Source organism: Oncorhynchus mykiss, chromosome 5 (assembly GCF_057628025.1).
Source record: "Oncorhynchus mykiss isolate SJ-2025 chromosome 5, ASM5762802v1, whole genome shotgun sequence".
NCBI classification, from domain to species: domain Eukaryota; kingdom Metazoa; phylum Chordata; class Actinopteri; order Salmoniformes; family Salmonidae; genus Oncorhynchus; species Oncorhynchus mykiss.
Window position 1 is genome coordinate 84,034,264 of NC_143026.1, and position 16,407 is coordinate 84,050,670.

Sequence of the window (16,407 nt, forward strand, 5' to 3'; positions counted from 1 at the left end):
TCTCTGTATCTATATGCTGACTGTCCAGTATTATTACTCTGTTATTAAAACCATGTGTAAGTTTACATTTAAAATAAAGCAGTTTCAGGTAGATACTCATAATTTGCTGTATTTATTTCTTCAAATGTCTTATTCTAACATTTAAAACCTGTTTTAGGTTTGCTGAATGGACGAAGTCTGGATATTTTGGGGATTGGTTGAAGATAGATCTTTGGGTATTTATTTGGTTTGTTTGGCCTATTATGCTAGAAATGATTAATTACTTTAGTGATTTGTATTAGCTGTAAAAACCATGATCCCGTACAGTGTAAACTACATATTTTGATGTTGTAAAAAATAACATTGTTTGGTAAAGACTTTTTTTCTTCATATTTAAGAATCCCCATTAGCTGCTGTCAAGGTAGCAGCTACTCTCCCTGGGTCCAGCAACATTAAGGCAGTTATATACAATTAAAAATATTACATTTCATAACACTTTACCCAATACATTTAGCGTGTTCCCTCAGGCCACTACTCCACTATCACATATTTACAATACAACACCCATGTCTACGTGTGTTTAGAGTGCGGGTCTTATCATGTGTGTGTGTGTGTGTGTGTGTGTCTTCACAGTCACCGCTGTTCCATAAGGTGTATTTTTATCTGTTTGTTAAATCAGATTTTATAGCTTGCACCAGTTACCTGATGTGGAATAGAGTTCCATGTTGCCATGACGCTGTGTAGTACTATGCGCCTCCCCCAGTCTGTTCTTGACTTGGGGATTGTAAAGAGAGCGCTATGTGAGATGCCTAAGACAGTGCCGTCTTAGGCATCTCACAGTACGGACATTGCAATGTATTGCCCTGACCACATCTGCAGTCCTCATGCCTCTTTGCAGCATGCCTAAGGCACGTCCACGCAGATGAGCAGGGACCCTGGGCATGTTTCTTTTGGTGTTTTTCAGAGTCAGTAGAAAGGCCTCTTTTAGTGTCCTAAGTTTTCATAACTGTGACCTTAATTGCCTACCATCTGTAAGCTGTTAGTGTCTTAACGACCGTTCCACAGAAGCATGTTCATTAATTCTTTATGGTTCATTGAACAAGCATGGGAAACGGTGTTTAAACCCTTTACGATGAAGATCTGTGGAGTTATTTGGATTTTTCTTTTTTTGCTGAGTATATAAAGCACGCAGCATAACAGCTGCACCAAAACATAGGCACTCACACGACCAACGGACATGGGAACAATATCCGACAAAGACACTGCCACTGTGCTTTCAGAGCCTTCTTGACCGCCAAGAGTTCCTGGTCCCCTATGTCGTAGTTCTTCTGGGCGGGGCTCAGCTGCTTAGAGTAGAAAGAGCAGGGCCACAGCTTTGAAGGGGTTCCTGTATGCTCTGCCCCGAATTCTACTTCGGATGACCTGACTGCGCTGACGCGTTGCTCCTCCATCTCCACTCCCTCCGTGGAGATGAGGTAGCCCAAAAAGGACACAGACCGCTGGAAAAACAAACATTTCTCCTCTTTAACATATATATAGATCATACTCCAACAGTCTTCTCAGCACAGACTTGACTAACGAGACAAGCTGGACGCGGTCAGCAAAATAGACCACGATGTTGTCTATATGGACCACTACGCCTCGTCCCAGCAGGTCCCGAAACACTTAGTTGATGAAGGCCTGGAATACTGAAGGAGCATTAAACAGGCCAAAGGGCATTACGAGATACTTGTAATTCTCGCATTTGTTCAATGATGGTTGGGATGAGTGGTAAAGGATAGCTGAACTTGACGGTGGCCTTGTTCAGTGTTCCATAATCAATGTAGGAGCGCAGTCCCTCATCTTTCTTCTTGACAAAAAAGAAGCTTGAGGAGGCTGGTGATTTAGAGGGGCGGATAAAACTCTGCTGGAGTCTCTCCTTTACATAGGTCTCCATGTCCTCAGTCTCTGCATAGGAGAGGGGACAGACATGTCCTCTCAGGAGGGATGCGTCAGACAACAGGTCAATGGCACAGTCCCAGGGGCGATGGGGAGGCAGGCGTGCAGCCTGGGTCTTTGAGAAAACCCAGTGCAGATCCTGGTACTCCTCCGGTAAATCCAGTTGAGGAGCACAGTCCGGTTGACAGACACCGCGAGACACCTCCCCTGACACTCCTGCGACCAACCCAGCAGTCTCCTCTCGGAACAGGAAATAACCGGGTTCTGCAAACTCAACCAGGGAAGACCTAAAACAATGGGATGTGTGGGGGTGGCTATAATCAAGAAAGTGATCTGCTCTGAATGAGTGTCATGGATCAGCAAAGAAACAGGAACAGTAATGTGATGTATGAGCCCTGTCCCTATTGGACAATATTCCAGGGCTCGAACTGGATTGGGTGACTGTAGGGGAACCAAAGGAATGCGTAATGCAGAGATTCTCGGCAGCTCCGGAATCAATCAGAGCCAACTGGAGTGAAGGGGTGTGGAATTTAATGGGAAAACACACTGATTGATTTGACAGACAAGGGCTAGGGAATTTAATGGGAAAAAACACTGGTTGATTCGACAGACAAGGAGAGGAGACCTTGCACACTCTTTAGTAGGCTTAGATTGAAAACATGGCAAATTCTCCTCAGTCATTTTCCATCCAAGTTGTCAGACCCTGGTGGCTTGTCATTGTTGATAGACAACAATAATTTCTTAACACTCATTTTACGGAATTCAAAATTATAGTGCTTGTCTTTCATAATTTGATCAGCTATACTTGGATATGTAGTGTCAGCGTTTGTTGTTGGCATGCCATGAATAAATGTGCTAATCTTGCCAATTAATAAATGATTAAAGTGATTGGCAATATCAGTGGGTTTTGTGATGAAGGAACCATCTGATTCAATGAATGATCAATGAATTGCCCCAAATTTCAAATAAGGTGCTCCAAAGTGTTTTACTATCATTCTTTATGTCATTTATATTTGTTTCATAGTGTAGTTTATTCTTCTTTTTATTCAGTTTAGTCACATGATTTCTCAATTTGCACTATGTTTTCCAATCAGTTGTGCAGCCAGACTTCTTTGCCATCCCTCTCAACCATACCATTTTTTAATTCCTCATCAACCTACGGGGATTTAACCATTTTACAGTCATTTTCTTAATGAGTGTGCTTATTAGTAACTGTAATAAGCAATTTCATTAATATCAACTGCGTGTTGCCAAGGGCTAAAATAGAACTCCTTTCTATTTCTGACCAGATCATGCTGAAAGTCCTGCCTCTCCCATCTCCTCATTGGTTTATAGAAGCAGGTACCCATGTGCCATCTCCACATTGGTTATACCCACGTGGGTGATTGAAAGACGAACTTTGTTGCCAATAGTCATGGTAATACTATGAAAGTTTAGATGCCAATCATATAAGTTCAAAGATGAAAAAGCCTGGAAGGAGGAGAGATGACTAGAAACGATTCGGTTGGCCGTTTTATGTGTGGATTAATTTGTCAGAGTAGAGGTCCTTGTGCATTTCAGGTAAAATAACAACTCAATGTTTATATCCCAGGACAAATTAGCTAGCAACAGCAAGATAGCTAAATAGGACAAATTAACGTTAGCTAGCAAGTGCAAGCTAACTAGCTAAATTTCCATACATATTTAATGGCTTTTCGATCTGTCCCGAAATGAATGTTATTGGTTCAGAGTTTGTTTTGATATTTTAACCTACGTGTCGTGATCGCGTTTGGTGTACGGGGACAATGATTGCGCACGCGATGGCACGATGGCGCACACGCGCAGCCGGTTTGGGTTCTGTGTTAGGCTTTTAGAGGTTTCATGTTGTCCATATAGTTGGAGACTGTTTTACCCCTTTTTGCCGAAGTTTACAGACACCAGCCATATTCAACCGGTGTTGAGCGTTAGCAAATTCATCAGTTGTTCTGCGCTTTACCACACAGATGAGAGTGCTCTGAAATCGAACAGATAGCCAGAGCGAATTTACGAACGGACTCTAAAATAGAGCTCCATGGGACGTTCACAGCAATGGGAGCAGTTGTTTTGATCAAGAGACATCTTTAGAAAATATACACATTTACTCTAACACTAAACATACAGATACGTATTTTACAGTTATAAGGAAGGTGAAATCGTATAGTTAGTTGTATAGCTTTCTAAATACAGTATAATCAAATTATAAGTAATTTCAACCCTTATTCATACAGATTTGTTGAATAGGAAATACATCATATACTGTAAAATATTTCATATTTTCAAATTTGTATCATATTTGTACTGTGTACTTGAGTTTGTGTCCTCAAAAGTGACTACACCTCATCAATGTATAGCTATTTTTAACAGAAAGGTGGGAATGTATCCTTTGTTTTAGAAGGCAGAATTACTAATGTTTGTTTAAGGTCAAGGTCCTCTAAATAATTACTTTTGGGATTACGTAGATTACATTTTTAGATGACATTTAGTTACAGTTAACTGTTTATAGTGGAAACCGTTGCTATGGGCAACTGTAATTCCACAATTTTGCCATCGCCCATGGGATTCACAATTGGACAGTTTATCTTGTCAGTTAGAGAAATATCATATTTTGATTCGTGAAAATCTACGTCAATTAATGTAGGTGCTATGTCATTGGTTATTTTGCATTTAAAGACACCGCCTCCTGGAATAAAGCCACGCCACGAGTTATTTCGTTTGTATTGTGTGAGAGAGTTGCGCGAATGCAAATTGTAAAAATAAGACCGTGATTGTTTTGTAACGGGTCTTTCCTATGTTGATTTGCTCTCTTTCCATCCACCACAACAGACCCTTGCCTGCAAGTATTGGTGCAACAAGTTGCATAGCGTCCTGGCTTGATGATGGGAGAAGAACCTGCGACGAGGCAAGTGTAATGTTTAGTTGTGGGACAATGCTATGCTACAAACATAAACCGCTAGGCAGAACGAGCTCATCTATTCAATCCCAGTTCACTTGTTTCTAGTTTCGATATTGTTGCAACCATAGACACTATATAACACTGTCTGCTTGCCTTAGAAATGCCGTGACAATAACTGGTAGGGTTGGCTAGAGTAGAACGGGAGGAAAGTGGTGATTTTATTTTGTACAAATGAACGGCCTTGGGACATTCTGTTGTAGAGAGCCAGAGATGTCTGACGCTGGCTCAGACGAGGAGTTGGCGCTTCCCGCACGGATGGAGGAGGGGAGTCACAGCGGGAGTATCAGAAAGGTGAGGGATACGCATTTGTAGTTCCAAAAACACGGTACTGTACCAACACCTTTTATATTACACGCTCAAACGGAAAAGTGACAGCATATGCTATGACGGTACAATAATATACAAATAAATACCAGATCAACTATGTACTCTTCAAAGTGATTTATTATTGACATGCATTTCCATGCAGTGTCATTACTGAATCGTTGACAGAGTCATTGAGGGGTATCCTGGACCTGCATTGAGTTGCCTTATGTTGGTGAACTTTTGGCGACTTAGGTTGGGGGTCTACTATTGCATCATGGGGGGTAGATTGGAGTAGGATACTGCCCAGTTGGGAGGTGTCATGGTACAGATGGTTTGTGGCTAGGAGAGCCTAGGTACCCCATTTCACCCCCTGCTGTACCCCTGCTGTCCCCTGGCTTGGGCCTGGAGCACAGCTATGGCTGAGCAGTGGGCTGGGGCCCTGGGTCTGGAGGGCAGCTATGGCTGAGCTGGGGCAGTGGGCTGGGGCCCTGGGTCTGGAGGGCAGCAATGGCTGAGCTGGGGCAGTGGGCTGGGGCCCTGGGTCTGGAGGGCAGCTATGGCTGAGCTGGGGCAGTGGGCTGGGGCCCTGGGTCTGGAGGGCAGCTATGGCTGAGCTGGGGCAGTGGGCTGGGGCCCTGGGTCTGGAGGGCAGCTATGGCTGAGCTGGGGCAGTGGGCTGGGGCCCTGGGTCTGGAGGGCAGCTATGGCTGAGCTGGGGCCCTGGGTCTGGAGGGCAGCTATGGCTGAGCTGGGGCCCTGGGTCTGGAGGGCAGCTATGGCTGAGCTGGGGCCCTGGGTCTGGAGGGCAGCTATGGCTGAGCTGGGGCTGGAGCCCTGGGTCTGGAGGGCAGCTATGGCTGAGCTGGGGCTGTGGGCTGGGGCCCTGGGTCTGGAGAGCAGCTGGGGCAGTGGGCTGGAGGCTTGGAACTGGAACATGACTTTGGCTGTGCTGGGAGGTTGGATCAGGGGACTGAAGCATGGCTATGGATGAGCTGGGGCTGGAGGCTTGGAACTGGAGCACGGCTATGGTTAAACTGGGAGAATGGAGCAGGGGACTAAAGGCAGGCTACTGGAGCATGGCTAGGCTAGCACCCTAATCCCTACAAGCACTCTGAGGATTACTGGGTGCACGCTCACAAAACAAACAACTCACAGAGAGGGGGATGAAGGGAGGTGGGAGAGGGAAGGAAATGGAGAGGGTTGGTTTAAAGGGGGGGGTCCTATTGTATCTGCCCACAGAACATCAACTGTCATTTTCTGTTCATTTCATGTTGGCAAGACATGTACATGTACAGGAAGACTACAGTGGAGTCAGGTGTCTGTAACAGGTGGCCCTGGGTTGAGACCCCAGTCCAGCTCTAGTTATAGTATGGTGCAGCAGCATCATCAGACACTAGTACAGTCCTGATCTATGCTCTGATCTCCTAGCAGCAAGTGGCAATTGCTCACCCTTTACCAGTGACCAGCTCACCCCCTCTTCCCAGCCTCATGTCTTCTAAGATGAGATCTCAGAGCCCATCGTAGCCACTTATAGACGTGGTGGATGAAGTTTGTGTTGGAAAAAAGAGCACTGCTAACTTTTGGTGGCTGTATTTCTATCGTAGTCAGGTGTAAGGTATTCCGAGTCTCCTCCGCTCCGTGGGCCATGACGTCTAAGGACTTACCTCACAGCAGGTTACTGACTGAGTTCTACTGGGGCTTGGTCTCTTGGCAACCATCGCCATGGGGATCCTGTTGCCAATGTAATGGGCTATCTGATCCTAACTATAACGGAGGAGGGTGGTCTTAACCCTTTACATGTATGGATAGGGCCAAATTTGAAAGGTTTCAAACACAAGAAATATAGAGAGCATATGCATAACCATGGTAGCAATTTAAAGGGAACAGTTTGGAGATTATGGGAACATTCGATTAAAGGTGAGGACACAGCAGTTCACCTAACACAAGACTGAATCCAAACATTACACTGTTGAATTTCATGTTTATTTTTAATCTGAAAATACTCCGGATACATTCAGTAACATAAGAAAATGATAGGAGAATTTGGGGTGAGCGGTGTAACTGGGGTTTCCAAGTGGCTGCACACCTTATCTAAAGTGTACACAGTTCCTAAGTCATTTCAATGCACTTTTATGACTTAAAGAAGTTTTCAACTATAAGGTGCTTTTTCAAGCTCTCCTAGCTGTGCTGTTAAGGAATTAGAGCATGTACACTTGTAGTTGTTTTTAGAACACAGACCTACACCTGCCTTTACACAATAACTGATGTTTTTAAGCAATCCAAAAACAGTCCATTATAAATTGCAATCTGGGTCAGGTGGGAATAATTTGAAAGCTTGTTCTATTGCCAAAATGACTAGCTAAATTTATAAAATGCTATCTTAGTACTTAGCTACTATGGCCTATTTATTGCCTTACCTCCTTACTTCATTTGCACACATTGTAAATATATTTTTTCTATTGTTATTGACTGTACGTTTGTTTATTCCATGTGTAACTCTGTTTTGTCACACTGCTTTGCTTTCTTGGCCAGTTGTAAATGAGAACGTGTTCTCAACTGGCCTACCTGGTTAAATAAAATAAAAAGTGATTAGCTTTCACATGGCAATTCAGAGAAGCAGATTGTAATTTTGGTCTGCAATGAATAGAGTCGTGAGTGTGTTGTCCGCGGTTTTCTTCATAATATAACAAAGCACAGGTTCACTGTGTTCAGGACAACCCAGGGTATAACGCCATGTCATCGTGTAACTGTACATCAAACATAGTAGTGATAAACGTTGACACTGTATATTACATTAGTTTTATGATATTGAAATGTGAAGTGCACATTTGGACCGTATAGATGTTTTGGTTTGCTTGTATGACATCAAAGTGGTATTTATTGTAATCCTCAACGTCTCCTCTTTCAAAATGCTTTGAGTCCTCATAATTTACTGTATTTCCCTCACTCAGACAACAGTTGCCCAACTAGCGGTAGGGATGTGGGTAACTTCTTGTCGTGCGCAGTGCTGAAGATCAGACCGGCTGTCAGTAGAAACCCATACAGAGCTGTGAGGCAGAGACACTGAACTCTGACGTCATGTAGAGCATGTTACTGTACAGCCATTGCATTCCAATTTAGGCTCTTACCGGTGTTCAAATCTGCCATTTTTAACCCGTACACAAGTGTGAAGGGTTAATCACTCATACTTAATCAGGGAGGGAAACTAACGAGGTGCTCAGATGTATCTATTGCAGGGCTTTGTTATGTAATCCACTGAACAGTCCACCAACCTACCTGTTCGGCTAAGAGTACTCTGTTTGACCATGTTATGCGTTATCCACAATCTATTCCCCCCCCCACCCTTCTCTCCAGGGTTGTGATCCGTGCTCCCAGACCCAGCGCAGTAAGCTGCAGCATCGTAGAGCTCGTATCAACCAGCAGATCAACAAGGAGATGAGGATGAGGGCTGGGGCTGAAAACCTCTTCAGGTGGGTGAGGGAAGGGACGGGTCATTGTACCAGTGGACAAATATTGTCTCTGATCCTGTGTGTACACTCTCCTCCTGGGCAGCTCTGGGGCCACTTCCCACGCTGTGGTGGGAGAAGGAACCCAGAGCCCCACTACCTGTGGAAACATTGAGCTGTATCACATATAAACACTAGCAGATGGATCTACCAAACTATTTTAGGGTGTATGGGGAACGCCCCCAAAACACACCACCTTGTTTTATGGCTCCCTGTGTGTCTGTGTGGTCAATCGGCAGGTTTGATTACGTTTATTTTGTATTTCCCCCCCGCACCCCCTCTCAGTTTTAAAGTGCAACTTGCCAGTTGGATGGTCTTATCAAACACACATACTGTCTCCCTGACCTGTACTTGTACAGTTATAATACAGCCTGTTCTCATTCTGTCTTCTTTAAAGTAATTCTGACTTTATTTCAGAGGAAGAAAGAGGCTGGTGGCAGGACATCAAAGCTGACCTAGGGTTTTATAGCACATCAAACCAACCTCTCTCAGGGCATTAGCGTCATTCTGATCCTTTCAAACAGTTCATCATTCATCCCACGCTTGTATATATACAGTGTTACTGTGAGGGCCACTGAAGGACATGGTGTGTCTGAGTGGTTATGTAGAGGAGCAGAGCTATGGTCTTTAACATCCACATTCATCCATCAGAGAGGATGAGGAGCAGGAGATTGGGGAGAGGAGACGTAGCTCTGAATTAAAGCAGAGCAGTGTGCTCCCTTTTTCTTTAGTGGGCTGTTTAGCTGCTGAGTCATAAGATAAACAACATCAAGCTAATTGAAAGAGAACCAACCCTCCCCGTGTGTCAACCCTCCCTCCCCTCACTTGTTTTTTTTTAGGTTTTGAGAAAAGCTAGCATAAGGGAAATAGAATAAGATTAGCCTAGTCATTGAATTAGTAGAGATGTCATGCACCATGTATCCCATTCACCAGCTTTTTATAGTTGATTCAGAGTCCTCTGAGGCTAAATCAAATCAAATCAAATCTTATTTGTCACATACACATGGTTAGCAGATGTTAATGCGAGTGTAGCGAAATGCTTGTGCTTCTAGTTCCGACAATGCAGTAATAACCAACAAGTAATCTAACTAACAATTCCAAAACTACTGTCTTGTACACAGTGTAAGGGGATAAAGAATATGTACATAAGGATATATGAATGAGTGATGGTACAGAGCAGCATAGGCAAGATACAGTAGATGGTATCGAGTACAGTATGTACAAATGAGATGAGTATGTAAACAAAGTGGCATAGTTTAAAGTGGCTAGTGATACATGTATTACATAAGGATACAGTCGATGATATAGAGTACAGTATATACGTATGCATATGAGATGAATAATGTAGGGTAAGTAACATTATATAAGGTAGCATTGTTTAAAGTGGCTAGTGATATATTTACATTTCCCATCAATTCCCATTATTAAAGTGGCTGGAGTTGAGTCAGTGTCAGTGTGTTGGCAGCAGCCACTCAATGTTAGTGGTGGCTGTTTAACAGTCTGATGGCCTTGAGATAGAAGCTGTTTTTCAGTCTCTCGGTCCCAGCTTTGATGCACCTGTACTGACCTCGCCTTCTGGATGATAGCGGGGTGAACAGGCAGTGGCTCGGGTGGTTGATGTCCTTGATGATCTTTATGGCCTTCCTGTGACATCGGGTGGTGTAGGTGTCCTGGAGGGCAGGTAGTTTGCCCCCGGTGATGCGTTGTGCAGACCTCACCACCCTCTGGAGAGCCTTACGGTTGAGGGCAGAGCAGTTGCCGTACCAGGCGGTGATACAGCCCGCCAGGATGCTCTCGATTGTGCATCTGTAGAAGTTTGTGAGTGCTTTTGGTGACAAGCCAAATTTCTTCAGCCTCCTGAGGTTGAAGAGGCGCTGCTGCGCCTTCTTCACGATGCTGTCTGTGTGAGTGGACCAATTCAGTTTGTCTGTGATGTGTATGCCGAGGAACTTAAAACTTGCTACCCTCTCCACTACTGTTCCATCGATGTGGATAGGGGGGTGTTCCCTCTGCTGTTTCCTGAAGTCCACAATCATCTCCTTAGTTTTGTTGACGTTGAGTGTGAGGTTATTTTCCTGACACCACACTCCGAGGGCCCTCACCTCCTCCCTGTAGGCCGTCTCGTCGTTGTTGGTAATCAAGCCTACCACTGTTGTGTCGTCCGCAAACTTGATGATTGAGTTGGAGGCGTGCGTGGCCACGCAGTTGTGGGTGAACAGGGAGTACAGGAGAGGGCTCAGAACGCACCCTTGTGGGGCCCCAGTGTTGAGGATCAGCGGGGAGGAGATGTTGTTGCCTACCCTCACCACCTGGGGGCGGCCCGTCAGGAAGTCCAGTACCCAGTTGCACAGGGCGGGGTCGAGACCCAGGGTCTCGAGCTTGATGACGAGCTTGGAGGGTACTATGGTGTTGAATGCCGAGCTGTAGTCAATGAACAGCATTCTCACATAGGTATTCCTCTTGTCCAGATGGGTTAGGGCAGTGTGGTTGAGATTGCATTGTCTGTGGACCTATTTGGGCGGTAAGCAAATTGGAGTGGGTCTAGGGTGTCAGGTAGGGTGGAGGTGATATGGTCCTTGACTAGTCTCTCAAAGCACTTCATGATGACGGAAGTGAGTGCTACGGGGCGGTAGTCGTTTAGCTCAGTTACCTTAGCTTTCTTGGGAACAGGAACAATGGTGGCCCTCTTGAAGCATGTGGGAACAGCAGACTGGTATAGGGATTGATTGAATATGTCCGTAAACACACCGGCCAGCTAGTCTGCGCATGCTCTGAGGGCGCGGCTGGGGATGCCGTCTGGGCCTGCAGCCTTGCGAGGGTTAACACGTTTAAATGTCTTACTCACCTCGGCTGCAGTGAAGGAGAGACCGCATGTTTTCGTTGCAGGCCGTGTCAGTGGCACTGTATTGTCCTCAAAGCGGGCAAAGAAGTTATTTAGTCTGCCTGGGAGCAGGACATCCTGGTCCGTGACTGGGCTGGATTTCTTCCTGTAGTCCGTGATTGACTGTAGACCCTGCCACATGCCTCTTGTGTCTGAGCCGTTGAATTGAGATTCTACTTTGTCTCTGTACTGACGCTTAGCTTGTTTGATAGCCTTGGAATAGCTGCACTGTTTGTATTCGGTCATGTTACCAGACACCTTGCCCTGATTTAAAAGCAGTGGTTCGCGCTTTCAGTTTCACGCGAATGCTGCCATCAATCCACGGTTTCTGGTTAGGGAATGTTTTAATCGTTGCTATGGGAACGACATCTTCAACGCACGTTCTAATGAACTCACACACCGAATCAGCGTATTCATCAATGTTGTTGTCTGACGCAATACGAAACATGTCCCAGTCCACGTGGTGGAAGCAGTCTTGGAGTGTGGAGTCAGCATGGTCGGACCAGCGTTGGACAGACCTCAGCGTGGGAGCCTCTTGTTTTAGTTTCTGTCTGTAGGCAGGGATCAACATGACTCAAATTGTCCTACTTCAGAATTTGCTGTTTGGCCCTATAGAGACAACCACATAAGAGGGGTGGCTATGGCAGGGCTCTATGCTGACCTTTTTTACAAGGAGCACATGTGCGCTTAAATTGAGACATTTGCCATTTAAGCCAATGCTCCTAAATTGAAATTCCAGGTCGCACAGTAAATATTTAGGCCCGTATGTGTGCACCCAGTCCTGTCCCTTCCTTCCCCCTCTATTGAGACTGGATCACAGAGACCCCTGGTGCCACCAATCAACAGGCTTTCTTGTCCAGCTGCTGCACCTTTCCCTTCCCATTCCCATGCAGAGAGAGATTTTCCTAGGGAGGGCAGCTGTCTGCAGGAATCTCACCTCTGGGTTTCAGTGGGAGACATGTTTATCCTCACCAGTGTCCCACACCCACATGTGTAATGGAAGTAGTTCAGTGAACCGTCTTCTTGTTATTAGTAGTCTAACCTTGCCTGAGACCTGAAGACTTGCATTAGCTCCGACCTAGTCATTTGGCATGATGCAGGACTCTCGGGTTCAACGCCAGTCACGCGTGTACACACACACACACACACACACACACACAATGAGTTGTCTGTGAACTGGTTTGTGGTGGTAGGAGCTAGGGTGAGGAGGGGAAAGGGAGTGACCGAGACTAATGACGGATGATTGGAGAACCTAGGAGGGGAGGGGGTGCATCTCATTAGAGCTTCTGATTGGCTGATGTCATGTGGCGGCATGCTGGTGTAACAGGACAGCTTGTTTATATACCATGGGCTGGTGTAACAGGACAGTGTGTTTATATACTGTGGGCTGGTGTAACAGGACAGCTTGTTTATATACCGTGGGCTGGTGTAACAGGACAGTGTGTTTATATACCATGGGCTGGTGTAACAGGACAGCTTGTTTATATACCGTGGGCTGGTGTAACAGGACAGTGTGTTTATATACTGTGGGCTGGTGTAACAGGACAGCTTGTTTATATACCGTGGGCTGGTGTAACAGGACAGTGTGTTTATATACTGTGGGCTGGTGTAACAGGACAGTGTGTTTATATACCATGGGCTGGTGTAACAGGACAGTGTGTTTATATACTGTGGGCTGGTGTAACAGGACAGCTTGTTTATATACCGTGGGCTGGTGTAACAGGACAGTGTGTTTATATACCGTGGGCTGGTGTAACAGGACAGCGTGTTTATATACCATGGGCTGGTGTAACAGGACAGCGTGTTTATATACCATGGGCTGGTGTAACAGGACAGTGTGTTTATATACTGTGGGCTGGTGTAACAGGACAGCTTGTTTATATACCGTGGGCTGGTGTAACAGGACAGTGTGTTTATATACCGTGGGCTGGTGTAACATGACAGCTTGTTTATATACTGTGGGTTGGTGTAACAGGACAGCGTGTTTATATACCGTGGCTGGTGTAACAGGACAGTGTGTTTATATACCGTGGGCTGGTGTAACAGGACAGTGTGTTTATATACTGTGGGCTGGTGTAACAGGACAGTGTGTTTATATACCGTGGCTGGTGTAACAGGACAGCGTGTTTATATACTGTGGGCTGGTGTAACAGGACAGCGTGTTTATATACTGTGGGCTGGTGTAACAGGACAGTGTGTTTATATACTGTGGGCTGGTGTAACAGGACAGCGTGTTTATATACCGTGGCTGGTGTAACAGGACAGCGTGTTTATATACTGTGGGCTGGTGTAACAGGACAGCGTGTTTATATACTGTGGGCTGGTGTAACAGGACAGTGTGTTTATATACCGTGGCTGGTGTAACAGGACAGCGTGTTTATATACTGTGGCTGGTGTAACAGGACAGTGTGTTTATATACTGTGGCTGGTGTAACAGGACAGTGTGTTTATATACCGTGGGCTGGTGTAACAGGACAGTGTGTTTATATACCGTGGGCTGGTGTAACAGGACAGTGTGTTTATATACCGTGGGCTGGTGTAACAGGACAGTGTGTTTATATACCGTGGGCTGGTGTAACAGGACAGTGTGTTTATATACTGTGGGCTGGTGTAACAGGACAGTGTGTTTATATACTGTGGGCTGGTGTAACAGGACAGTGTGTTTATATACTGTGGGCTGGTGTAACAGGACAGTGTGTTTATATACCGTGGGCTGGTGTAACAGGACAGTGTGTTTATATACTGTGGGCTGGTGTAACAGGACAGTGTGTTTATATACCGTGGGCTGGTGTAACAGGACAGTGTGTTTATATACTGTGGCTGGTGTGTGTGTGTGGGGGGATGGTTACCTTTGTGTCTCTTAGCCTCAGACAGGTGTCAACATGCCTAACCTTTCACGTGTGTGTGTGTGTCGGTCTTCTAATCCGGGACAAGTCTCCTGTTGTGGTTGAAAGACTGGCTCTCGTTGAGTCCTAATTGTCACCTGGCAAAGGGAGTGGCTTTCTCATCCAAGTTAATCACAGTTGTGTCTGTGCTGAGCGATAATAGCGTTTTGAAGTCTGTTCAGTTTTTGAAAAATAGTCACGTTTTTGATTTGGTTTAAACAAATGCATGATGTGGGTTGCATGCTGTAACAACACAGAATAAAGCAATTAATAAAAGCCCCTTGATGGCAGTGACTGTTCATTACTGTGTATCACTTATTATCCATTTATTCACATTACTTTACATCAATAAAATACTTCCTTTGTGACATTTTTTTATTTGATCATCTCTTCTCAGGTGGTGTCTCTGTCCCAACAAGTCATCCCATATAGACTAGTAACTGGCTATAGCACTGCTTTCTGACAATCACTATTTTAGTGGTTCTTCAAAGTAGATCAAGCATATTTTTATGACTTCTGAAAACCAACAATGAATTACTTAGATCATGTATTGTCAGAGAGATGCCTCACGAAGGAACAACTGCTCTCTATCCTTCTCGATCTGGCTTTCTTTTCCCTCTCCTTCGCCGTATCAGTCTGCCCTACGAGACTTGCCTGGACAAGTGGAAGGCTCAATGTATTCTGGTCATTGTAGTTAAATAACCACCATTTGGGCTAATTGCTTTGTGTGAGTTAGTTATCAGCCCAAAACTCCTCGGGGCTCCAGAAAGTGTCCATTGCGTAACCAGTGGGAGTACCCAGGATTTCTGTGATGTGGAGAGAAGTGTCTGTCGGATACCATGACAATGAAGTGATGCCTCGGAGTTTGAGGAAAGTTCTAAAATGTTAGCGTTGTTTACATCAGATCAGACAGTCATCCATAGTAACGAAAGCTTATGTCATCAAATGCACTGTTGTCCAAAATGCACTATCCTGTTTCTGTGTGGTATTTTTCTATATTGTCCTAATATAATCTGATATGAACATGTTTGTTGCAGAGCCACCACTAACAACAAGGTAAAGGAGACTGTGGCTCTAGAGCTGAGCTTTGTCAACTCTAACCTGCAGCTACTGAAGGAAGAGCTAGAGGAACTCAACAGCAATATGGAGGTCTACCAGACCGAGAGGTAACATGTGAACAACAAGATCTCATAGTTTTACTTACAAATTTGATGTATTATGGATGAATGTCTTTTTTGTATGCATTAATTCCACGTGGTTACCAAGGTTAATTCCACGTGGTTACCAAGGTTAATTCCACGTGGTTACCAAGGTTAATTCCACGTGGTTACCAAGGTTAATTCCACGTGGTTACCAAGGTTAATTCCACGTGGTTACCAAGGTTAATTCCACGTGGTTACCAAGGTTAATTCCACGTGGTTACCAAGGTTAATTCCACGTGGTTACAGGGTTAAAACGGAAACAACTCAAGGTTACATTTAGGTATTCATTCCAAGTGGCTAATGGAAAATTCCACCTGAGAACTTTTGGTATTTGTTTCATTAGTCCATTGTTGACATAGTCCCAAAATGTTTTGCTGGTCAGTAATCAAGTTGTCAAGATATGTAACTTTCAAAATACAGAAATCATCCCTGTGTGACGCATTTTGCATCATATGATGTGTCATACGGGGATGATTTCTGTATTATGAAAGTTGGATATCTTGACAACTTGATTGCTGACCAGCAAAACATTTTGGGACATTATCAACAATGGATTAATAGTTTTTGGGTGGAGTTTTCCTTTAAGGTTAGGGCTATGGTTTGGGAAGGCTTTACAAAAACAAGGTGCTGTTTCCATGAACTATCATCAAGTATTCTCCCGGCTTGTTAGAGCATTTTGAACTGCCATGGGGCCGTGATGAGAGTAGTGCTCTTCGCCCTCCGAGTATCATGAGTTCGC

The 16,407-nt window shown here is 44.9% G+C and overlaps 1 protein-coding gene across 1 annotated transcript in view; it reads left to right on the forward strand.

Annotated features, from left to right (window-relative positions):
- The first annotated feature begins 1,142 nt into the window (after positions 1 to 1,142).
- The window catches only part of rhpn1 (rhophilin, Rho GTPase binding protein 1), a 33,113-nt gene continuing 17,848 nt past the window's right edge, over positions 1,143 to 16,407 (forward strand). The window contains exons 1-3 of the mRNA XM_090236154.1: positions 1,143 to 5,179; positions 8,549 to 8,664; positions 15,504 to 15,632. Coding sequence (XP_090092280.1) covers positions 5,060 to 5,179; positions 8,549 to 8,664; positions 15,504 to 15,632 — 365 coding nt within the window. The 5' untranslated portion in view covers positions 1,143 to 5,059. The remainder of the gene's footprint in view (positions 5,180 to 8,548; positions 8,665 to 15,503; positions 15,633 to 16,407) is intronic.